We start from the raw sequence: 24,644 nt of genomic DNA, 5'->3' as shown, positions 1-24,644 counted from the left end.
GGCTGGAGTGCAATGGTGCGATCTCAGCTCACTGTGACCTCTGCCTCCCAGGTTTAAGTGATTCTCCTGCCTCAGCCTCCAGAGTAGCTGGCATTACAGGTGTCCGCCACCACGCCTGGCTAATTTTTGTATTTTAGTAGACGAGTTTCACCATGTTAGCCAGGTTGGTCTCAAACTCCTGACCTTAGGTGATCCGCCCACCTTGGCCTTCCCAAGTGCTGGGATTACAGGTGTGAGCCACTGTGCCCAGCCCCCATTTTATTTTTTACTTTAAATGCCTGCCAAGGAGCAGCCTCAAGCCCAGAGAAGAGTGAGGCTATGGGCATCTTCCCTTGCTGCAGGCTGCTGTAACGCTCTAAAGGCTCCAGGTCTCCACTGCCAAGTAGGACTTGGCACGTGAGCACCCCAACCACATCACATCGGGCAGCACCCATGGGTTCCACCGGCCCAGCTCTGTCCCTCCCCCTAGGTAAAGACCACATTTCTTCAAGTCCGGAACAACCAAGCTGAGGGTTGTTCCCTTCCTCTTCAGGCAGCCAGGCCCATGGCTGGAAGGCCAGGCTGGAGGCCCGGGAACTCAGCTTCTGGTGTGGCCACCGTATCCCCACATCGGGGGACCTGGAGATCCTACCACCCAACACCATCTCACAGGGCAGCAGGGCCTGGGCTCCTGCCTCACCTTCTGAAGAAAAGCCTGCATAATGAGTGGATGGCAGACAGCTATATTTAGTGGTGCCTTGACACTCATGAACTGCCAGCATGGTGCCTGGATCTTGCCCAGCTGCCAGCTCCCCCCACCCGAGCTGTGGTTCCTCAGTTTCTCCTGCCAGCCCCGGCTCATCTCAGGGCAAAGCTATAGACGTGGTAGATCTCGTCAGGGAGATTCTCCTGCCTTTCCTCGGCCAGGAGGTTGAGGCCCGCGCTGTAGACAATCCTGCGGACCACATCCAGGTCCCGGCACACGCTGCTGTCCACATCATCCAGGATCACGCCCTCCTGGGCCATGTTGTCTTTGATGACAATGATACCGTTGGGGCGGAGGCTGGCCTTGCAGCGCCGCAGGAACTCAGCTAGGTGCTGATCGGTGAGGTGGCCTGGGGAGGGCAGAGGCAAGGTTACCAGGCACGATGCAAGCCTATGTTGCCCACTGGATGGGATGTAGTTCCCAGCCCCGCTCAGCCCTTGGTTGGTGCCCTGCATTTTATGTGCACTCATGGCCTCGCTGGCTCTCAGCAGTCCCGACAGGTTTACTGAACCCCATTACGTAGAAGAGGAAACTGGTTCAGAGGTCATCTCCCTAAAGACACACATTAAGATAGAATTTAACTTGCTGGGGTGACTTCCAAGCCCTGCCTGATACCTACACGCCATGACCCACCAGCCCCAGCCAGGCTTGGATCAGAGGCGTGAACCCGGGGTAGAGTTTGGCACTGCAGGAGCTCCCAGACAGATGGCCTTCTCCACCCTAGAAGTCCCCACAGAGGCCTCTGAGGCCACAAAATACAGGGTCAGACCTAGAGTGTCCACAGCAGGCCTGTGCTGCTGCCTCAGGAGCGGCCTGCCTCAGGTCAGCAACCCAGAGCACAGCACTCCAGGTGTGCCATTAGGCTAAGAGGGTACAGGGCTAGATACCGAAGCTTAAACTTTTCATCTTACTAAAAATAAAACCCTTAGGAAACACTTGCACTTCTCTGAACGCAGTAAGTTACTGGCCATTAAAACTTTTCAACAGGCCGGGCGCGGTGGCTCATGCCTATAATCCCAGCACTTTGGGAGGCCGAGGTGGGTGGATCACGAGGTTAAGAGATTGAGACCATTCTGGTCAACAAGGTGAAACCCTGTCTCTACTAAAAATACAAAATTAGCTGGGCATGGTGGTTCCCGCCTGCAGGCCCAGCTACTCGGGAGGCTGAGGCAGGAGAATTGCTTGAACCCAGAAGGCGGAGGTTGCGGTGAGCTGAGATCGTGCCATTGCACTCCAGTCTGGGTAACAACAGTGAAACTCCGTCTCAAAAAAAATAATAAATAAACTTTTTCAACAAAAAACTGCGCGCAAATGGATGAAGCAAAACCTGAAGGAGGAAATCTACTTTTCAGGCCAAGTCTGTCCTCGGTGTTGGGAAGCACAGGGTGTGGGTGGGCATGGGGGGAATCGGGGAATCCTCAATGGCCCACTTGCTGCAGAAGCACAGAGCCCCAGTCCCTGACACCTTCTGGGGAACCCCAGGGGCAGGAGACGTACAGGTGGGCAGGGAAGGGCGGCGGGACCCTCACCTATCACCCACTGGATCCAGATCACGTCGTAAGAGTCGGGCTCTGGGGTGAAGTCCTGGAGCCCACAACAGAAGTAGTTCCTCACCCTCTTGCCCTCCTCCCCCAGGTAAGTCTTGGCTCGAACCAGGAAGTCTTCCGTGACGTCGACCATATCCACCTCTCTGAACAGCGGCAGGAGCAGCCTCTTGGTGATCCTCCCAATGCCTGCTCCGCAGTCTAGGGCACAGGAAGTTCCTGTCTTGTTCGGGCCTTCCTAAAAAGCAGAGGCATGTAACCTATCAGAGGGACCCTGTCACTGCACACAGGACCCTTCCTCAGGAGCCCGGGGGCTCAGACTCAAATCAGGACTCTGCACAAGCCGAGCACTGGTGGGAGGTCTGTGCTGGCTGCCAGCTGGCACCAAGTCCTGATTTGAGAGGATGAGTGTGGAGGACACACTGCTGGGCCACACCTTCCTTTATCTTTGAAACTTTCTGTAGAGACAGGATATTATTCTGTTGTCCAGGCTGAAGTGCAGTAGTGTGATCATGGCTCACTGCAGCCTTGAACTCCTGGGCTCAAGCCATCCTCCCACCTCAGCCTCCCGAGTAGCTGGGACTACAGGCATGTGCCACCATGCCCAACTTTTTTTTTTTGGAGGGGGACGGGATTTTCTGTAGAGACAGGGCCTCACTCTGTTGTCCAGGCTGGTCTCAAACTCCTGGGTTCAAGCAATCCTCCCACATTGGCTTCCCAAAGTGCTGGGATTACAGGATTGAGCCACTGCCCCAGCCCTGGGCCACATATTTCTAAAATGAAAGCTCATTTCCACTTGAAGGTGGCAACTTGAACAGGTGCATGAATCTCTCGAGTCTCCAGGTAAATGACGGCAGGGCAGGGCAGAGTAGGCAGAATGGAAGCGGGGCAACTGGTGAACAAGGGTGCGGGGAGGGAACGTGGAGGGGGAGGTACTGGCTGGAGCAGGTGGCGAACAGAGCCTCCAGTGCCAGCCATGAGAGACAAGGAGGTGGGAGGCTTGGGGCCTGGGGGTCCCAACCTGGTACAGAAAAGGTTGGGGGTGGAGGGGAGGGTGGAAACCATGGCATGTAACTAGGAGTCTTTGTCCGGAATGGCGACACACTCAGCCCAGACCTGTGGACATGGCAGGAGAGCAGGGGTTTCCTCCCTGGCAAAACCCAATAGGTACAGAGAAGTTTGCCCCATTCTGGCACCTCAATTCTGCCTAACAGCCAACTCCTGTCTGGTAACCTTGAGGCTAAGTCCACAATCTAGAAGAGACCCAGTGTGCCCACCCAGCCCAGCTCCTCAAGGCCCTGGGGTAGGTACCAAGAGATAGCCAATGGCCCTGCAGTGTTACATGTAAAAGGTGGCCTCCCACACAGACTCGGCAGTGCCACCAGAGCCACAGCCTCTCCTCCTGGAGAGCACGCCAGACCTGCCTACCCTCAAAAACCTCTGCAGAAACTTCCGGGAGCTGTTGATGTCGATGCTGGAGATACAGCCATACCCCCCAAGCATGCCGTCCACCGTGGGCGGGATTTGCTTCCAGTACGTCTTGGCCCTGGAATAGAACTGCTCCTCATCTTCTATCACCTCGCTCGTCATGCTGTCACCAACCACAGCTCTGCTCAAGCACCACGATCAGCAACTGTGACTCTCCTGGGTAAGGAAGAGGGTGTGAGTCAGCCGGTCCAGGGACCTGGCAGAAAGGCCCCTGGGGCAGAGGGCCAGTCTCACACCGGGCTTCACGAGCCACACGTCCTGCCCAGTGCAGGGGGAAGTCCAGGATCACCAAATCTGCTCCAACACCTTGGATAACAGCATCTTCTGTTTTGCATGCAGAGTACCCATCCCAAGTCCTGGCTTCAAGTTCCCTTAATATTTTCATTTTTTCTGGAGTGCAGTGGTGTGATCATAGCTCGATGCAGCCTCCCAACTCCAGAGCTCAAGGGACTCTCCCACCTCACCCTCCGGAGCAGCTGGGACTACAGTTGTGTGCCACCATGCCTGGCTAATTGTTTTTTATAGAGAAGGGGGTCTCACTACATTACAAAGGTTGGTCTTGAACTGGGCCTCAAGAGATCCTCCCACCTTGGCCTCCCAGAGTGCTGGGATTACAGGTATGAGCCCCTGTGCCTGACCTGGCTTCGAGTTCTTGACATGCTCTATATGGCACCTGACTCAGTGGCTTCTGGGAAAAGAAAACCCTGATCAGTAAAAACAACCACAAAGCAGAGAGCACCAGCGACCCTGGGAGGGCCGGGGAAGTTCCCACGCCTGCCTCCCTCCGGCTCCGGGTACAGCAACAACTTGCTGTGGGGTCCAGTCCTCCGTTGGCGAGGAGTAGGGAGTCTGCTAGGTACCAGGCTGTGAACCAGGCAGACAGCCAGGTGGAAAACAACACACAGATATAACCACACCTGCCAGGAGGCCTGCAGGGGAGACACATGAGTGCCAGCAGAGCCCAGCAGGAGGAAGTGGACACAGGTGTGGGGAGCAGGGAAGGCCTCCCTGAGGAGGTGACGTGGAAGTTGAAGCTGGTGGACGGGCAAGAGTAGGCAAAGCAGGCGCAGAAACAGCATGGCTCCCAGAGGGAAGGACAGTCAGCCCTCGCATCGCAAGCTCCTGGTCTCACAGGTCAACTCTAGCAATTTCAGCTGCACCCTACAGGGCAACGAGCTTGAACCACCCCGAGGCTCAGCAGAGTGGCCCGTGAAGATGGGTGCTTCTGAAGCCTGTGCTGGCAGCGGTAGAGATGGCAGGGGACGAGGAGGCCGTTTCCATGGCAGAAGAAGGGAAGGAGAAAGCCTCAGCTGGGTCCTGGCAGCAGAGCCCAGGCCCACCTCGCCCTTCAGGACAGGATGACAGTTCAGCAGCTCCAGGCTCCACAGGCGGCCAGCCTGCCAGAGGCTTCCCACAGACACAGTGCTGTCACCAAGATGCGCCACACCTAGGCGCTGTTCTAGTGGCAGTGAGGCTTGCCAAGACCGCCTGAGGGCTCCAGTCCAGACAGACAAGGGAAAAAGGGAATGAAAATACAGAGCAGAAATAGAAGGATTCTCACGGAGCCATAAAGTGCAGAGAAAAGTCAAGGGCAGAGGAATCCTTCCTGAAGAGCAGATGGGGCAGCGGCCTGGAGGAGGCAGCCCCAGCCGGGCATCAGAGGACAGAGGACGGGGAGTGCTGGAGGGGTGGGGCATGGACAGAGGGAGTGGCCGTGACAGCGAGGGCCATCAGAGGGCGGAGAGTGGAAGGGGGAGGGCAGTGTGGAAGGAGCTCAGAGGGGCCTGGATGACGGTGGTCCAAGTGCATGCTGGGCACCAACTCTCAGCTGATGTGTTTCCCATAGTGTCAGGGCCTGATCTGAAGGGAGGCAGACTGGGGATGGCAGTGGCCGTGCTAGTGGACACAGGACAAAGAGGAGGAGTAGTAGGTAGGAATTCCAGCAGCAGCTGCTGCTCCATCCTGATAAACCCACGGGAAAGGTGAAATACCCTCTGCGGAAGACACGCGGCTGACTGGGAGCTGGCGCTCACCACCCTGCACACCTGCCTCCACACATCAGGAGAGCAGGGGGTTTCTAGCAAATGCCTATCTCCAAAGCCGACAAATGGTAGGTCCAAGACTGTCTGCCTTACCCCTGGAGCTACGGGGTCAACATGGGAGAGTCCACAGGCGGAACTCTGTGTAGTCCTCAAACACAACGAGAAGCTGAAAACCCTAAGACCAGGAATGCTCCAGGGGCTTCAAGAGAAGTAGGCAGGTGAAACGGGAAAACGCCCTGAGAAGGAACACGAGGCCTTCGGGAAGCGACTTACAGACTGTGAGCAAACAGAAGGGAAAGAAAACACAAGAAAAGCTGGAGAATTGTCTTCTCTTTTTTTTGAGAAAGGATCTCATTGTCACCCTACAGTATGGCTCAGGTGATCTTCCCACGTCAGCCTCCAGGGTAGCTGGGACTACAGGCACACACGCCACACGTGGCTAATTTTTTATTTTCTGTAGAGACGGATGGAGTTTTTGCCGTGGCGCCCAGGCCGGCCTCAAACACCTGGCTGCAAGTGGGCTACCCGCCTTGGCCTCCCCAGGTATTGGGATTATTGGCGGGAGCCACTGCAGTGGGTCAAAAACTTTCATTGGCCACATTTGTTATTAGCCCCCAGCGCAATGGCATATTCTGAACCTGTCCTGAAAGAGAAGGAACTTTCTGGCTGGGCACGGCGGCTCACACCCGTAATCCCAGCACTTCGGGAGGATGAGGTGGGAGAATTACATGGTCAGGAGTTCGAGACCTGCCTGGCCAACATAGTGAATCCCCATCTCTACTAAATATACAAAAATTAGCCGGGCATGGTGGTGGGCTCCAATAATCCCAGCTACTCATGAGGTTGAGTCAGGAGAATTGCTTGAACCCAGGAGGTGGAAGTTCAAGATCGTCCACTGCACTCCAGCCTGGGCAACAGAGTCAAACTCTGTCCCCCTCCCTCCAAAAAAAAACAGAGAAGGAACTTTCCAGAAGCAGCAGGCCCATCCAGCCAGCAAGCTCAAGAATACTTCTAATGGATACACTTCTGCTTCCGTAACTGGTCAGCCTTTTCCGGAGACCCAGCCAGCCAGTGGGGGCATCAGGGAAAGGCCCGCTGTGGCTGTGAGAACAGATGGGACGGGGCCTCCTCTCCATCCCCGTGCCTGGCTCCTTCAGCAGATCTGAGCTTTCTTCACAAAGTCACACACCAACTTTCTGAGGTACCAGAAGAGAGCTGATGAGACCCATGTGCCCTACCAGGGTTCAGCTCTTCTTAGATCTGTGACTGGGTCTTCTCACCCTTAGTAGAGCCCTTTGGCTGTGTCCAAAGAGAAGCCGCTTAAATCTCTCTTCAGATTCTGGGTTTTTTGGAGATGGGGTCTTGCTATGTGGCCTGGGCTGGCCTCAAACTCCTGGGCCCAAGCTGTCCTCCCTGCTCAGCCTCCTGAGTAGCTGAGATTACAGGCGTATGCCACTGCGGTCTGGCTTCCCTCTTCAGATTCCTATACCACACACATTCCAGTACCTCCCAGCTGCTAGGGAGGCTGAGGCGGGAGGATCACTTGAGCCTGGGAGGTAGAGACTACAGTGAGCCATGATTGTTCCTCCGCATTCCAGCTTGGGAAAGAGTGAAACATTGTGTCAAAACAAAAAGAAGAATGAATTCTTGTTTCCACCAGAACTGCCTATCCTCAAGACTGCTAGATGTGCTCACAGACTGACCCCTCACTTCCCTGTTCACGCAGAAGGGTTTGGGCCACAATGAAGAAAGGCTGTAATTCCTGCCCCTATCAGGGAGCCCTCTGGGGCAGCAGGCTGGGAAGGACTTGGTTCTAAATATTCCACATGCACCCTTTCCTCAAGCTGACCACAAAGCTCCCACACTGGCGTCCCAGCACTGGGAACAACGCTGCTGGAAGGAGAAAGCAGCCCGCAGATTAGAAACCCCGTCTCTATCAAAAACACACACATTCCAGTACCTCCCAGCTGCTAGGGAGGCTGAGGTGGGAGGATCACTTGAGCCTGGGAGGTAGAGGCTACAGTGAGCCATGATTGTTCCTCCGCATTCCAGCTTGGGAAAGAGTGAAACATTGTGTCAAAACAAAAAGAAGAATGAATTCTTGTTTCCATCAGAACTGCCTATCCTCAAGACTGCTAGATGTGCCTGGGTGGCCAACAGGAAAAAGGGCCACCAACCCAAATGTCACCATGTAGCTGGGTTTGGTGGCTGCTTACGCGGCTATGGTCTGATGGGGTAAAGACCCAGGTCAAGTGGGCTGCCTGCCCCTCTGCCAGTAGGCACCGTAGCAACCATGTCACAGCCCTCCATCAGTCACCCAGAGAGGGCGGCATTCAAAACTACTCTCCAGCTGGGTGCAGTGGCTCATGCCTATAATCTGAGCACTTTGGGAGGCTGAGGTGGGAAGACTGCTTGAGCCCAGGAGTCCAGCCTGGACAACAGAGCGAGACACTGTCTCAAAAAACAAAAATGCTTGGTGGCTGGGAAAATTAAAGACAAAGATTAAAAAATGTAATACTACTCGTCCCCACCATGCTAGCACAATTCCCATTTAGACTGGAGTGTGGTGACACAGCAACCCCATCTCCCTCCCCCCGCCGCCAGTCCTGGCAAACTGAAGGTTTTGTATTCAATCCTATCTCCCGCCTGGCCTGGGAGCTCCTAGAGAGCAGTGGCAACATTGAGATTTATCATCGTGCTGCTCCTGCTTCCCGCGAAACACAGATATTCGACAGAAAGTTCACTTCTGATCAGATGAACAGAATAAATCTGGGGCCAAACACTTACCAGGCTGTACTCTGCCTCCTCTCCCAGAATGCAAGCTTCCTGGTGGCTGAGACATTACCTTGTACACCATTAGCCCAGGGCCGGATACCAGGTGGGCATTTGCTCATTGGCTGCTGAATAATGAAAGAATGGGCTTTGTGCAGCTAAAGTCACTTTTCACTTCTAAGAAAATCCTACAGACAAAAGTCCAACCATTGGTTATACTGAAGGCTGTTACTGACAATGTAATTTTGTGCTTTACCAAAAGCCTTGTAACATGATTCCTTTAAATGTCAAGGTCCCCTGAATAATCAAATTTACAAGAATGCCACTGACACGAAAATTCTAGGAACAAGCCAGGGGAGGCACATCTAGGCCGGGAAATCGCTTGCCTGGCTTTGACATCTGCCCTAACAGCCGATTCATGAATAAATGTAATTCCTGAGGTCCTGGCTGCGTTCTGCCTCCTGGTGTCCAGATTGGAGTGGGGCAGGAGGAGTTCCCTAAGAGTCAGAGAGAACAGAGAAGGTCGGTGGGCTCACCGAAGGAGGTCCTGCTACACTCCAGCACAGTGAGAGGCCACGTGGCTGTGCGGCCTGGGAGGGGGCCAGGGGCACAGCCTGGCTTGGTGTGCACTCTAGGCTGGCTAAGAGAGGAAGAGAAACCCCTCACACCTGGTAGATGCCTGCTCAGCCAGTAAACGTGATCCTACATCCTTCACTGTCACCTGGCTGCTGCCGCCTCCTCCCTGCCAAGGTGTTCAGACCCAGGCAGCTGTCCAGCTACTGCATCTCTGCTCCCAGGACCCATGGAAGAAAATGGTGCTGAAACTGTCACCCGGATCATCTCATCTCATCGTCCTCATGTAAATCTCCAAGGAAAAGCCTGCCTGAAAGTTACCTACACCCTCCCGCAGCCTAGCAGACAGAGCCCATCCTCCCTGCATCTCTGTGGACAGCAGCCGGCCACAACGGCAGAGTGCTCTGAGAAAAAAGAAAGGGAGAAAGGGAGGGAAGAAGACAAAATAGGGGATATGTTTAAAAACCAGCAAAGCCTCTGATGGAGTCAGATGAACCAGATCTAAATCTCAGCTCTGCTCACTGGCTGTGTAAGCTCAGATAAGACGTTAAACCTCACCATTCCTCAGGTTAGCTGTAAGATGGGACTTCACAGAAAGGCTGTGATTAAAAGCACATATGAAAAGCTGAAACTGCTTTGCACAGTGCCAGGCACATATTCTCTCTTGAGCTTAGAAATCTCTGTCAAATGAGATTCTTGTCAACTCTGCCCACTGTGGGGAACCAATGTGAAAACTGCTTTAGAATGCCATAGAAACGGTACTGCTGGACACCCTAGGGGATTATTACTGGTATGCTGGGTGGCCAATTCAGCATACTCAAACAGCCCTGCAAATCAGCAGGAGGGGGAGTGAGCTTCCTCTGCCAGAAAGGACAGAACCCCCACAAATGATTTTTCAGGTGCTATCCTTGTGATCCTAGGGCTTCCAGCCTCCACCAAAACACTCCATGCATACTTCCAATCCCCCACAGTCCCCATGTTACAGAGAGAAAAACCAGCACACTAAAGGAAGTGATGTGTCTTTAAACATACAAACAGGAAGCCGAGAACAGAATTAAGGAGGGAATCCAGGCTCCTTATCCCAGACCTGATTCCTCCCAGAGGCTCATCCCATCTCACTGGCAATCATTCTACACACCACAACCACCGGTTCCACTGTTCCTCCCCGCTGTCAAGGCCTCTGACACGAGCTGTGGCAACACTTATAGTACAGAGGAAAAAGCAAAGTCTGGAGGGAGAGATCACACAGTTGGTGGGCAGCAAAGCCTGGGCTTTTCGATATGGCAGCCCCTCTGCAGACGGGCTGACCTTGGTCGCAAGGGCTCTTGGCGACAGCTGTCATTTGAGCTGCACCTGTGTCAGGCTGGCGCCGGGGCAGGACCCCAAGGTTAAATACGACAGCAGCTTCTATGCAACGGGCACTTAACTGTGCCAGGCTCTGAACTGGACATTTTACCGATTCCTCCCACCCATCCTCCAAATGGGCGCTCTCCAAATCCCTGTTTCTCGGAGGAGAAACGGGCTCAGAGAAAGGGATTTGCTGCGGTCTGGGGATCGGGGTGGGGGAGTGCCCTGCCAGGGCTTTGGGTGCCTCGACTTTCCTCCTGTACCGACTCATGTACCGCTCCGTAGTCTCTGCCCAGGTCCGGCCCGTGGACCTCTTGGGGACGCGCACGTGGGGCCCGGGCCGGCCCGCGCGCTCGCGCCGGGTCACGTGACGAGCCGGGGTCCTCGGGGCGCCGAAGCGGTTGGGATCGCGGCCTCCCAGCTCCCGGCGGCTGCTTCCCCTTCGCATCGCCTTGCGCTACTCACTACGGGCAGGGGCTCCCGGGACCGAGAGAAGAGGATGGGGAAGAGGAACGGAGGGCCGCTGCAGCGAAGACCCACAAGCCAACCGCAGCTCCGGCAGACCACGACCAGAAGTGACAGCTCGCGGCGCGCGCTGCCTTTGTCCGCTTACGTCACTTCTGGTCTCCCGGGGGCGGGACCACGACTGTCCCCACCCCCGTTCGGCTCGCCACGCCCCGTGGACTCCGATTTTTTTTTTTTTTTTTTTTGTGAGACGGAGTCTTGCTCTGTCACCCAGGCTGGAGTGCAGTGGCGCGATCTCGGGTCACTGCAACCTCCACCTCCCGGGTTCAAGCAATTCTGCCTCAGCTTCCCAAGTAGCTGGGACTACAGGCACTGGCCACCGCGCCCCGCTAAGTTTTGTATTTTTTTAGTAAAGACGGGGTTTCACCATGTTGGCCAGGCTGGTTTCGAACTCCTGACTTTGTGATCCGCCCACCTCGGCCTCCCAAAGTGCTGGGATTACAGGCGTGAGCCACCGCGCCCAGCCAACTTCTTTTTAAAAATAGTTTAACTTTTTTTTTTTTAGGCTGGAGTGCAGTGGTGTGATCTTGGCTCACTGCAGCCTCCACCTCCCAGGTTCCAACGATTCTCTTGCCTCAGTCTCCCAAGTAGCTGGGATTACAGGCATGCGCTACCACACACAGGTAATTTTTGTATTTTTAGTAGAGGTAGAGATGGGGTTTCACCATGTTGGGCAAGCTGGTCTTGAACTCCTAACTTCAAGTGATCCATCCGCCTCTACCTTCCAAAGTGCTGGGATTACAGGCATGAGCCACCGTGCCCAGCCTAACTTGACTTCTTCAAAAAAGAAGGAAAAAAATTGGCGATGGGGGGTCTCACCCTGTTGCCCAGGTTGATCTTGAACTCCTGACCTCAAGCGAGGCTTCCACCTTGGCCTCCCAGAGTGCTGGGATTACAGGTGTGAGCTACTGTGCCCAACACAGGTTACAGCTCAAAACTTGACTAACTTAACTTTGGAGAATCTGGAAGGACCTCCGGGACTGAAGAGAGCCACAGCATCGCCCTCTCCCCGACCTCAGCACGAACGAAATTCATTTGGAGGCTGCCGGCTGGACTTCTAAAAAGAGTGTTGTGCGTGTTTTGAGTAAAAGGAGAAAGAAAAGCCATTGGTCCTCAAATCCACCCATCTCCATTAGCATCTCAAAGTAATACCAACCCCCAAAAATAAATAAAATAAAAAGAAATACTCTTGGCAGTGCCATGGGATTCCCACCAGAAATAAGCAGAGCAAGCCCATGAACTTTCCATTCCAAAAGGGTGGCCCATCCCTAGGCTCCTCCCATACACAGAAATTCTGGAGCTATCTCTGAGGCAGCAGTGATGGAATCAGGAGCTTGCAGGTACGTAGACCCTGTTAACGTCTCAGAGCTTCAGTCTCCTGCCAGAAGAAGAAATTGAGCAATGTAATCATTACTCCACTTCTGATATTCTGAGGGTTAAACTTGTGGGGCATTGCTTGTCGGGCCTTCAGCTCAGCACCTGCAGTGGGTTCTCAAGAAATGGAGCTGTTATAAGGACAATATTCATCTTAAGTTTATATGACATCCTGGTGTTGGCAGCGTGCGGTGGCTCACGCCTGTAATCCCAGCACTTTGGGAGGCCGAGGTGGGCGGATCATGAGGTCAGGAGTTCCAGACCAACCTGGCCAATATGGTAAAACCCCATCTCTACTAAAAATACAAAAATTAGCTGGGCGTGGTGGCGGGCGCCTGTAGACCCAGCTACTCAGGAGGCTGAGGCAGAAGAACTGTTTGAACCGGGGAGGTGAAGGTTGCAGTGAGCCAAGATCGCACCACTGCACTCCAGCCTGGGCAACAAGAGCAAAACTCCATCTCAAATAATGATAATAATAATATCCTGGTGTTGGCTGGGTGCAGTGGCTCACGCCTGTAATCGTAGCACTTTGGGAGGCTGAGGTGGGCAGATCACCTGAGGTCAGAAGTTTGAGACCAGCCTGGCCAACGTGGCAAAAACGCATCTCTACTAAAAGTACAAAATTAGCCAGGCATGGTGGTGCAGGCCTGTAGTCCCAGCTACTTAGGAGGCTGAGGGAGGAGAATCACCTGAACCTGGGAGGTGGAGGTTGCAGTGAGCTGAGATCTCACCACTGCTCTCCAGCCTGGGCTACGAGAGTGAAACTCCGTCTCAATCAGTCAATCAGTCAATAAAATCCTGGTGTTAGATTTGCAATGCCTTCCTCTGGGCGTTGCACACAGAAGGTGCTTAAGGTGCGTTTGCTCTAAATGTAGTGAAAGCTACGGGAGGAAGGGGATGCCAGAAAGTCCCCTCTGCATCGAGTCCCCAGAATCTGTGTATGTGCATATTACTTGGCATCCGCTCTAGATTATTCTAGGGTCACAACTGCTACCCCTGGTCTGAGCCCCTCTCTCAGCTTCATTTTCTATGTCTATAAGCAAAGGGGATTGATCCTGGACAAGTTCAGTGGCTGGAGTGTCTGGCATCCTCTGTCAGCGGGCAGCTCTGATCCAAGCTCTGCATGCCTAAAAATCCAGTCCTATCTTATTTCCTGTCAACAGGAGAGCAAGCTCCTTCCCCACACCCATGCTCCAAGGCCTTCCCAGGGCCGGCCAGCTCCCTGACCTCAAAGCCTCTGGCATCTCTGAATTCACAAGCCTAGTAGTTGCTTGATGAATGTTTGTAGAGTGAGTGCAAGGGCTGGAGGGCTCTTTAGAAACCATCTAGTTAATCTGGTGTTTCTCAGCCATTAAAAAAAGTCACATATCCATGAGATACAAACAAAAATATCTCCTTCCCCCACTCAATATTCTAGCTCTCCAAGAAAGGGTGTCCCTCCATCCCTGGTGAGAAGCATTGACAGAAAACAGAACCTGTCTTTGGCGATGCGTCCTCTAGTGAATCACTCCGCTATTTGAATTATAAAGTCATTTTTGCATTTCCAAATTATAAAATTATGCCATGCCAGTGAAATAGTTGTCTAAATGACCCTTGTCTCCCACCCCTGCTGCACAATACTATGAGCTTCATTTTGGCCCTCTCCCAGCCAAGAGTCACAGTTAAGGCCCAGGGAGCCCTGAGAAAGAAGACACTTGTCCAGCATCGCAGAGCAAAACAGTGCACTATGGACTTGAAAGTGGGTCTGTTCATTTCTTTTTTTCTTTTTTCTTTTGAGACAGTCTCAAATGACCTGTGTAATCAAGTAGAGTTGGAGATGTCAGCATGGCATTGGAGCTTAATATAAGTACAGATGGTTACCTATAGAAATATTTGTAGATGGGGCCAGGCACAGTGGCTCACACCTGTAATCCTAGGACTTTGCGAGGCCAAGGCGGGCGGATCACGAGTTCAGGAGATCAAGACCATCTTGGCTAACACGATGAAACCCAGTCTCAACTGAAAATACAAAAAATTAACCAGGCGTGGTGGCAGGCGCCTGTAATCCCAGCTACTTGGGAGGCTGAGGCAGGAGAATTGTTTGAACCCTGGAGACAGAGGTTGCAGTGAGCTGAGACAGCACCACTGCACTAAAGCCTCGTGACAGAGCGAGACTCCATCTCAAAAAAAAAAAAAAAACCTATAGATATGTGTGTGTGTAATAGTATATACAGAAATTTCTTTGTTCTGTCAATTGAGACTGCCTGAAAGAAATGACATCTCAATAGCAAGGAGCACACCTAGCACTCAGACCTTGGTTTATTTTTCTTCTTTTTTCCTGAAACGGAGTCTCACTCTGTCACCCACGCTGGAGTGCAATGGCATGATCTCGGCTCACTGCAACCTCCACCTTCCGGATTCAAGTGATTCTCCTGCCTCAGCCTCTCGAGTAGCTGAAATGACAGGCGCACGCCACTATCGCCCGGCTAATTTTTGTATTTTAAGTAGAGACAGGATTTTGCCATGTTGGCCAGGTTGGTCTGAAACGCCTGACCTCAGGTGATCCACCCGCCTCGGCTTCCCAAAGTGTTGGGATTACAGGCGTGAGCCACTGCGCCCGGCTGGGTCTGTTAATTTCTAGGTCCACTGTATTCTGAATGCTTGGTCTTGGGGTGGAAGTTCTACTTCCAGAGCCACCCAGCCCGAGCCTCCCGGATCTGGAAGGGGTAGGCCCGGCTCCCCTACTCAGAGTCCCAGTGCCCCGAGTATCTGTGGCCAGGGCATCCAGGGCACAATAGCCCCACCCTCAGCCCCCAGGCCTCAGTGCCCACTGCTCCTCAGGTGGCGGATCACAATGGCCCCGAAGCAGCCCAGAGGCAGCAGGGAGGGGCTGGGAGAGGCACCAGGCAGGGATGGTGGACTCTCCCAAGGGCTAGCCTGCCTGTAGAAAGCTCTAAACTCACAGGACCTTCTCGGACCCCGTCCAGAAGCCTACCAGGGTGAGTGTGGCACTGCCCAGGAGCCAGCTCAGAGCTGACAACAATCTGGGAGTGGGGTGTGGTGGAAGGAAGCGGGCTCAGAGACCCTCAGTGTCAGAGCTGGGAGGACTGGGGCTCTGCCTCCCAAAGGGGGAGTTTGTTAAAAGTCTGTGTCGTGGCTGGAAGTGGGGGCTCACACCTGTGATCCCAGCACTTTGGGAGGCCAAGGCAGGAGGATCACTTGAGCCCAGGAGTTCAAGACCAGCCTGGGCAACATAAATACAAAAAATTTCTACCCCATTTCTACAAAAAATCCAAAAATTAGCTGGACACGGTGATGTGTGCCTGCAGTCCCAGCTACTCAAGAGGCTGAGGCGGGAGAATCACTGGAGCCCAAGAATTTGAGGCTGCAACGAGCTACGATGGCGCCACTGTACTCCAGCCCGGGCGACAGCAGGATGCTGTCTTAGTAAGACCTCATCTCTTTAACAACAACAACCAAAAGTGTCTTGGCTCCACTAGAGACCTACTGAATCAGCATGGGAGCTGGGGGTAAGTCATCTGTTCTTTCAGTCTCCCCACCCAGGGGTCTCAGAGGCACCACCAGGGCTGGGAGGCTGCTGGTCAGGTCTCTCTTCCCTCAATCTGGTTCCACGTTTCCTAATTCCCAGTAGAGTGCTCATGACGGTCACGGCTTCCACGATTTAAACACACACAAGGCAAGCTAAGTGCTTTCTACCAGCGGCGATGCCATTTCACTCCTGCAAAGAAGCAGGTGCTGCTATGAGCCCCATTCTACAGACCAGCGCCCCAGAGAAGGCAGGGAGAAGTGATTTGGCTTGCTCTTGCCCAAAGTTATAAAGCTAGGAAGTGGAGGAGCTGGGACGAAATCCTAAATAATAATAACTTTTTTTTTTTTTTTTTGAGACAGAGTCTTGCCCTGTCATCCAGGCTGGAGTGCATGGCGTTATCTCGGCTCACTGCAACTTCCGCCTCCTGGGTTCATGGGATTCTTCTGCCTCGGCTTCCCGAGTAGCTGGGATTACAAGCGCCCACGACCGCACCAGGCTAACAGTTTGTCTTTTTAGTTAAGACACGTTTCACTATGTTGGCCAGACTGGTCTCAAACTCCTGATCTCGTGATCCGCCTGCCTCGGCCTCCCAAAGTGTTGGGATTACAGGCGTGAGCCACTGGACCCGGCCAATAATAACTTTTAAATACTAAGAATGGCAGCTAGTCTCTGGGTAACCTTGGCCAGCGTGCCTGGCACTGTTCCGAGCTTGCGGTTCTAGGACTGGCATGTACTTGCTCACGTCACAACAACCCCCAAAGTTGTCCGCCTTTGCCGTCACCATTTTTCAGGTGAGGAGACAGAGGCTCAGAGAGGTCTAGCCCGAATTCGCTCGCTGTCCGCCGGGCGGGTAGCGTTCACCCCGAACCGCGCTGCGCTGCCCCGCCCGGGGCACTATGGCCTGGGGCCGGACTATGCCCTCCGCACCTCACCCGGCGCCCCCCACCCACACGCGCTGAGGGTGCGGTGAGCTGAGCGCGGGGCTCAGCATGTTTCGGCGTCGCCCCCGCCCAGGGGCCCAGGAGGTGGCGCCCAAGGAGCCCCCTGGCGACGGCGACTTCCGACGGAGTCACCCGCGGCTGCCCAAGCTGACCCCGCCCCCGCTCCGAGCGGCCCAGGGCGCGCGGGGTTCCGGGGGCTCGAGGATCCCGCGGGGCGGCGCCGCGTGGTGGCCAGAAGGGGACGCCGAGCCCGGGGTGGGCGTCGGGAGCCCCCCGCCGCGCCTGCCCGCCCTGCCCACCGCGACCCGGCGAGCGGCGGGGAAGCGGGGGCTGCTGCAGTCCCTGCTGCTGCCGCCCCTGCTCTCGGACAGCGCGTCCCGGACATCGGCGCCCAGGCAGCCCGGGCCAGGCGAGCGCGAGCGCCCCTGGAGGGGCGTGGCCAGGGAGGACCCCAGCTTCCTGGGCGCCTTCCTAGGAGAGCTCCTCCCCAGCAGGTTCCGTGAGTTCCTGCACCAGCTCCGGGAGAAGTGCACGGACGAGGAGCCACTGAGTGAGGCCCCGCAGGGCCCCGGGGCATTTCCGGTAGGGGGTGGGCCCTGTGTCCCCGCACCCCCCACCTCCACCACTCAGGCTCAGAAGGATGCTAGTGTTAGCCGGGTATCTCAGAGCCCTCGCAACCTCTCCTTGACGGCGAGTCTGCCATCACCCCGAGGCAGGCCTCACTCAGTGGCTCCGGCTCCTCGTCGTCCTAGGAAGGACGTCCCCCAGCCGATGCTCACCCTGTTTCCTCCCGCATCTGGCTCCAGCATCCTCAGCACCGCAACATCAAAGGGGTGTGTTAGAGCACTGCCGGGGGGCTCCGCAGCGTCCCAACCGCTCATTCCTCCCAGACCTGTGGTAAGCGGCAGTCTCCTCGGTGAGGACCGGGTTGCATCGATGTTTCCTGGGCGGGACACCCTGCCCATTCATGCCAGATGTGGCCTGTTTGTCTCTAAGGGGCCAGTCACCTCACCTCCAGGACAGTCTTACCAAGATTTTGCTCCAACAGACACCTGCTCTGGGGTCCCTGAAGGCTGATCGCCCCCAATTCAGCACCGTCAGAAAGGCCAGCCAGTGAGTGAGGGAGGGATAAGGGTAGGATGGTGGGAGATGGGGGGATTTCTTTCCTCCTTTATTTCTTCTTTCGCCCATGAATGTGTCCATTTATTCACCTATCCATCCATTCATCCATCCTTACATTCGTCTTTCCATGAATCCGGTCTTCTACTAACCGATTCAAGATTCACTCACCAGTTCATCTACGAATCGACCCATCCATGAATGAGGTCTTCCACCAACATAGAATGCATCCATGAATCCATTAATAGATTTATTTTTCCATTCACCCATCCATCTTTGCATCCATCTTGGCCATGACCCAGGCCTTCTACAACCTATTCATGGATCTCTCCATCTATCCATCCATCCTTCTATTCACCCATCATTCATCTATCATGAACCCATAACTCCATCCATCCATCCATCCATTCACTCACCCACCCACCCGAGAATCAGGTCTCCTGTGGATCCATTAATCCACCTGGCCAACCAGCTAGCCAGCCATCCATCTAAAACTCCCACACTTCTGTCCATCCATCCATTGATCCAATGATCAACCATCTACAAATACTTGCATCCAGTCATTCAGCCATCCAAAACCTACATACCCCTCTACACAATCATCCAGCCTCTGTCTGTCTATCTGCCCATACATCCATAGTTCAGTTCTATTCAGACCCTTTCATTAACTCGCCCATCAGTCCATTCACCGATCAACCCACCCACCTGTGTTCCATCTTTTTATCCATCCTACCATCATTTGTCCATTTCTCACTCTTTTATTAGGTTTTACTATGTGTTGAATATAGGGAAAAAAATAAGGATTGGAACCTACCTGGGCCTAGACACCATAGTTTTAACAGAGGTGGGGAAGAAGACAGAAACAGTTCCTTCAGGTTAAAATTCCTCCAGGCTTAAGCAGGGGTGAAGGGCGGACAGCACTGCCCATGAGTTTAAAGACCAGAGAGAGTAAATACGTCACATACATATCATTCTTTCTCATCTCATACCCACGGCAGACAAAACTAATGGATCGCATTCCCCACTGAGCCTCACAACCCTTCCTTCTCACACAGTACTCCAGGCAGGCGCCGCTGATGGATCATAGTAGGAACCAGAAATGAAACACATGGCCAAGCATGGTGGCTCGCGCCTGTGATCCCCGTGCTTTGGGAGGCTGAGGCAGGAGGATCGCTTGAGCCCAGGAGTTTGAGACCAGCCTGGGTGACATGGTGAAACTCTGTCTCTACAAAAACTGTAAAAGTTAGCTTGGCCTGGTGATGTATGCCTGTGGTTCAAGCTACTTGGGAGCCTGGGAGGTCAAGGCTGCAGTGAGCCAAGATCAGCCTGGGTGACAGAACAAGATCCTGTCTCAAAGAAAAAAAAAAGTGCAATACATTTACCAACCCAACAACTTTCAGCCAATCAGGCCAAATATGCACATGGCTTCTCACAAGATATAATAAGTAAATGTATGGAATTCATTCTCTCAAATGTAAGCAAAAGCAGAGACAGTTACAGGCTTTCATATTCCAGAGCAAATACTTGAGCACCTTAGTGTGTGTGAGATTCCCTGGTAGGCCCTGTAGGGGACACGGAGGTGCCTTAGAACAGGCTCCAGTGGCCCTCAGTGGAGATGCTGAGATTTCAGACAGGTGGGCAGAGCTGAGTTATGCCTTTGCCTGGCCCTGCAGCCAGCAGACAGCAGGGGTTCCTGAGCAGACAACTGTTGGATGGCTGGGTCCCAAAGTATGTAGCCGGGCACTGTCCCGACACCTCCCGACTGCTTGGTTCTTTGGGGGCTGATGAAAAGCATTCCGTCTGCATCTACACAGACATACAGATGTGGCCTGATGTATGGATGCAGACATATAAATATGTGTATACTAACGGTCAGCCATGACCTTCCTAAACAGCACAGCTATAGGTGGGTCAAGCGGATCCTCCCGCAGCCTTACCCTTGAGGCTGAAATTAATAGCTGTAAATGGAACAATGTTATCTACGAAATATACATGTAACAGATAAATGGAACAATGTTATCTACGAAATATACATGTAACAGATGCCCTTGATTAAGGCCAAGCCCTGTGCTGGGCCATGTCCTAGATGCTTCATGTAAGTTATCTGATACCAAACTCAGGAGGATGGCATTATTTTGCCTATAATTTAAAGAGAAAAAAATGAAAATGGAAACTTGGGGATAGTCTGCTGAAGGTCACGTGGCTGGGATGAGCCATGATTGAGATAGACAGTTACTATAAGTACAGCTCAGCCAGGCGCAGTGGCTTATGCCTGTAATCCCAGTACTTTGGGAGGCCAAGGCAGGTGGATCACCTGAGGTTAGGAGTTTGAGACCAGACCAGCCTGGCCAACATGGTGAAACCCCATGTCGACTAAAAATACAAAAATTAGCCAGGTGTGGTGGCACGCACCTGTAATCCCAGCTACTCTGGAAGCTGAGGAAGGAGAATCGCCTGAACCCAGGAGGTGAAGATCGCAGTGAGCCGAGATTGTGCCAATGCACTCCAGCCTGGGCAACAGAGTGAGACTCTGTCTTAAAAAAAAAAAGGAGCAGCTCCCAGTTAGTGATGTTTAATCTGGGTCCTGCAGACCCTGGGCTGGATGCTTTTACAAGCCATTTCTTTTCTTCACAACCCTGTACAGTGGGCACAACAATTCCCATTTTACAGATAAGAAAACTGAGGCTCAAAAAGGTCAGGACTGCATGATTCCTGGGCTGGCATTCTTATTCTCTCTGTTCAACTCCTTTATGTGCAAGGAGGATCGCTCTGGAACCAGGATGCTGGTCTTGGCTCCACGCCTAGCAGCTGCATGACCTTGAAATCATCTCTGTGCCTCTGTTTCCTCAACTAGAAAATGAGAATGATCACAGTGTGTCGTAGGGCCGTGTGTATTTGGTGGGATGGTGTATGTGCCTGCTTGAGCCTCCCTGGCAGGTAGAAAGTGCTCTGTCAAGGCGGGCTGCTATGACTGGCATTATCCAGTCTTAGAGGCCAGAGGAGGCCACTTGTCTAGGATCTCACGGTGAGTCCGGGGCTGGTGGATGTGTGTTGGGGTGCGGCGGGGGCTCTGAGCACAGGCCCCTCTCTCCTCTCCCAGCAGGCCCTCTGGGAAAGGCTCAGGGCCCCACAGGCCTCGCTGCCCTTTCCGGGTGCGATTTGCTGACGAGACCCTGCAGGACACCCTGCTCCGCTACTGGGAGCGCCAATGCTCAGGTGAGCAGACCTGGAGTGAGGGACCAGCTTGCAAAGGCCAAGGGGTCAGTGACCCTGCTGAGGAAGAGCCTGAACTGGCCTCCCTGGAGGGTGTCAGGGTGACCTTTGAGGACCAAGTAGAGGGTCCAGAGTCCAGCAGAGGTGTTGCAAGGTGGGCGGCGCCTTGGACTGCTTGCTGCCAAGGGGTCCCCATGTGCTGCATCTGCACCCCTTGAAACCCGTAGCCAGAGCCACTGAGCCCACCCTTGCTCCCCTCCCCAGCCCCCAAAGCCTACAGGGGCTGGAGGAGGCCCAGATGCCATCAAAAGCATCTTTCCCCCACATCCATGAAGGCAGACCTCAGAAGCCTGCCTGAGGAGGTGCACAGAAAAGCCAGGAAAAGGAAACGTTCTCTGCTGGAGACAGCGGGCACTGCCTGGTCCAGCAAAGAAGCTGAACCACCAGGCCCTGGGTGTAATGGCGTCCGTTTTGCTGCTCCCAGCGAGTTTTCTGAAGTGGGTTTTGAGAAGCAGGTGAGAAGGCCATGTTCTTGCTCTGGCATCACCTTGACCAAGTTCCACCTCTTTCCATGTGCCCAGCCTCGTCTCAGGGTCCAGTAGCCCCCAGGGCCTTCAACAGTCAACTTCCTCTAGCTGTTTACTGAGCACCTGCTATGTGCAGTTTCGGGAAACGCCTGCCTCAAGGTCCAGCTGTGGGTGACGACCTGCAAACCTAGGAGCCTCGCTGATGTGGGAGGGTCTGACCCAGCCCCCTAGGAGCCTCGCTGACGTGGGAGGGTCTGACCCAGCCCCCTTGGCGTCACAGGGAGCTGAAGTTAGAAGCTGGGATTTTTGCCCAACTTCCGTGTGTTTGGTGGGGAAACTAAGGCCCTGGAAGCAGAAGGGGCTTGTGTGGGTGACACAGAGCCACATATGGAAGCTAGAGTGCCCCTCGGCCCCTCTTGGGAATCCAAGGCCAGTGCAAGCCTAGAAGAAACAATGACCTGTGAATGGCAGTTGGTGCCTACGGGAGATGATTCCATGTCGGCCACTGGCCATAAGGAGCTACGATGGTGCCCAGGGCAGCAGGGTACCCAGGAGATGTGGGGCCAGCCTGCTGCTTCCCAGCCCTTTCCATACTGGGCAGCCACTAGGGAATTCAGGGTCCTTGGACCAGCCCGCATGGCTGATGTTGGGCAGGAAAAGCCCCAGCCTTGAGGCAGCCGTCCCCAAACCCCTCAGCACTCTCGGCATGGTTTCTGGGATTTCTGTGATGGGGTAAGCGGTCTCCCCACTGCGAGAAAGGGGCTGAGCTTCCGGCCGCAGCACGAGTGGGGGTGCGTAGGAGGCACAGCTCAAGTGTAACAAACAGTCACGCAGGTGATTTTAAAACCTAAGCTTTCTCCAGAGGCAGCCAGAAGGCGCTGGGGAGCCGGGGGTTGCCATGGAGACAGGGCTCTGACCGGCCTTGCCTGCCAGAGGGAGAAGAGGAGGGTGGGGGCACCAGTGCCCTCCTCCCCGGCAGAGATCTCACCCTGCCCTCTCTCCTGCAGTCACACAGAGCGTCACTGTGAACCGGAAGGCCACCCGGCCAGTGGCTTCGGAGCGGGAGTTTGGGAACATTGGAAAATGGCTACAGAGTTTGCACAAAGCCCTGTACCCTGAGGCCAAGGAGGAGACCCTGGCCAGCTCCTCATGCTGGCACTGCGCTGGCCTGTGAGGCTCCAGGGAAGGGGATGGGTCTTGTGGACATTGCCAGGGCTCCCAGCCCTTTGCCTATATACCTCCCCACCCAGCAGCAGGAGGGTTGCCAGTGTGGGCCCTCAAGGGCCTTCCAGCCATGGCTGGGCTGGGGACTCAGGGTCCATGAAGCTTATGGGGTCCTGTCTCCTCCAGGCCCTCCCAGAAGACACAGGGCGACCTTTCTGAGGACACCTCCATGAACAGCAGCCTGCCTTTCTCTTCATGGAAGAAGGATGCTGCTCAGAGGCCGCGAAGGGGCCTCCAAGCCTTCTTGGACCCCCACGGCCTCCTGGAGCAGGTGGGCAAACAGCCTTGTTCCTGGAGTCAGAAGCTGGTGAGCCCCTGGCTGGCAGCTGGCCCCGGGCGCAGCCCTGTTTGGTGGGGTGGCCAGGACTGGGAGTGGCCCCTCCCTGTGAGCCAAGTCAGCAGGGGACCTGTGTTCCCGAATCTCCCTCAAAGTGAAGCAGTCAAGGGGTGTCTCTAAGTCAGGTGCCTGGGTTCAGATCACAGCTCCATAATCGAAGGCTGTGGCTTCCTTCCTTCCTTTCCTTTTTCCTTCCTTCCTTCCATTCCTTCCTTCTTTTCTTCCCTCTTATCCTCTCTCTCTCTCACTCTTTCTCCTTCCTTCCTTCCATCTTTCCTTTCTTCGTTCCTTTTTTTGTGATACAGTGGTTGCTCTGACGCCAGGCTGGAGTGCAGTGGCACAATCTCTGCTCCCTGCAACCTCTGTCACCTGGGTTCAAGCGATTCTCCTGCCTCAGCCTCCCAAGTAGCTGGGATTACAGGCACCCGCCACCATGCCCAGCTAATTTTTGTATTTTTAGTAGAGACGGGGTTTCACCATGTTGGCCAGGCTGGTCTTAAACTTCTGACCTCAGGTGGTCCACCTGCCTCAGCCTCCCACAGTGCTTGGTGACAGGCGTGAGCCGCCGTGCCTGGCCTTGCATTTGTTTCCTCACCTTGTAAATGGGGCTGACAGCAGAACCTGCCCAAGAGGGCTGCAGCATAGAATCCTGCTGGGCCCTGGGGGCCCAGTCCCCTGCCCTGAGGTCCTGGTGGCAGCCAGCTGGTCCTCTGTCTCACACTCTAGGAGTCCTTCCTTCCCAGCCTGGTGCTTCAGTCGGTCCTGAAGCAAGGCCGCCCTGAGGAGTACTCTCTCCTCTTGCCCTCCCCAACACTGCATCGAGCTCAGAGGTGAGCACCCGCTAGCCCAAGCCCAGGGCACACAGGGCCAGGCCATGACGATCGCCCTTCCTTGCCCCACGAATAAAGGTGCATCCCAGGTGGCTGGGACCTGCCACACCACAAACCTTTCTTCGTATCTGATTGCTGGTCTCTGGGGGTTCCTGGAAGGAAGGGAGTTGGAGACACAGCCAGGATGAGGCTGAGCGGTGGGGACAGGGCATCCCCAGGGTCCAGGACTTGTACCAAGTGAACCCCTTTTCTGGAAGGTGGGAGACCCTGCCACAGACCTCAGACCTGGGAACATGCTGGGCCTGATGGTTCACACCTGTAATCCCAGCTCTTTGGAAGGCTGAGGTGGGAGGATGGCTTGACCCCAGGGGTTCAAGACCAGCCTGAGCAACATAGACCGTGTCTCTACAAAAAAATAAAAAAACAAAAATAATCTGGGCATAGTGGTGCATGCCTGGAGCCCCAGGTACTTGGGAGGCTGAGGCGGGCGATGACCCCAGGAGGTTGAGGCTGC

At 54.4% G+C, this 24,644-nt stretch overlaps 2 protein-coding genes and 1 long non-coding RNA gene across 28 annotated transcripts; 2 read left to right on the top strand and 1 right to left on the bottom strand.

The window, feature by feature from the left end:
• Nucleotides 1-706: 706 nt before the first annotated feature.
• NTMT1 (N-terminal Xaa-Pro-Lys N-methyltransferase 1) lies at nt 707-11,088 on the bottom strand. 11 transcript variants are annotated; one of them, XM_017976702.4, is made up of 5 exons: nt 10,977-11,088; nt 8,607-8,719; nt 3,718-3,933; nt 2,275-2,527; nt 707-1,094 (listed from the first exon to the last, which is right to left on the bottom strand). In XM_017976702.4, the coding sequence occupies exons 3-5, from the start codon at nt 3,877-3,879 to the stop codon at nt 838-840; spliced, it is 672 nt and encodes a 223-aa protein (XP_017832191.1). In that variant the 5' UTR covers nt 3,880-3,933; nt 8,607-8,719; nt 10,977-11,088; the 3' UTR covers nt 707-837. The 11 variants fall into 11 exon arrangements, with proteins under 11 accessions (XP_017832191.1, XP_078185395.1, XP_078185365.1 ...); XM_078329269.1 differs by having other exon boundaries at nt 2,360-2,527; XM_078329239.1 differs by having other exon boundaries at nt 3,782-3,933.
• Nucleotides 11,089-15,267: 4,179 nt separating this feature from the next.
• Nucleotides 15,268-16,233, top strand: LOC144576855 (uncharacterized). The gene is made up of 3 exons (XR_013519461.1): nt 15,268-15,388; nt 15,693-15,919; nt 16,042-16,233. It is a non-coding gene; the product is annotated as an uncharacterized LOC144576855 (long non-coding RNA).
• Nucleotides 16,234-16,763: 530 nt separating this feature from the next.
• Nucleotides 16,764-24,245, top strand: C1H9orf50 (chromosome 1 C9orf50 homolog). Of its 16 annotated transcripts, none has more exons than XM_035260124.2 (7): nt 16,764-17,430; nt 17,687-17,777; nt 17,877-17,993; nt 21,100-21,215; nt 22,747-22,909; nt 23,090-23,234; nt 24,027-24,245. In XM_035260124.2, the coding sequence occupies exons 1-7, from the start codon at nt 16,929-16,931 to the stop codon at nt 24,132-24,134; spliced, it is 1,242 nt and encodes a 413-aa protein (XP_035116015.1). In that variant the 5' UTR covers nt 16,764-16,928; the 3' UTR covers nt 24,135-24,245. The 16 variants fall into 16 exon arrangements, 15 of the variants coding, with proteins under 15 accessions (XP_035116015.1, XP_035115983.1, XP_035115968.1 ...); XM_035260092.2 differs by having other exon boundaries at nt 23,090-23,270; XM_035260077.2 differs by having other exon boundaries at nt 17,633-17,777; nt 23,090-23,270.
• Nucleotides 24,246-24,644: the final 399 nt, after the last annotated feature.

This window comes from Callithrix jacchus, chromosome 1 (assembly GCF_049354715.1).
Source record: "Callithrix jacchus isolate 240 chromosome 1, calJac240_pri, whole genome shotgun sequence".
Classification (NCBI taxonomy): domain Eukaryota; kingdom Metazoa; phylum Chordata; class Mammalia; order Primates; family Cebidae; genus Callithrix; species Callithrix jacchus.
The sequence above is the reverse complement of the archived record's forward strand: the minus strand, read 5'-3'. Positions and strand labels throughout refer to the sequence as shown.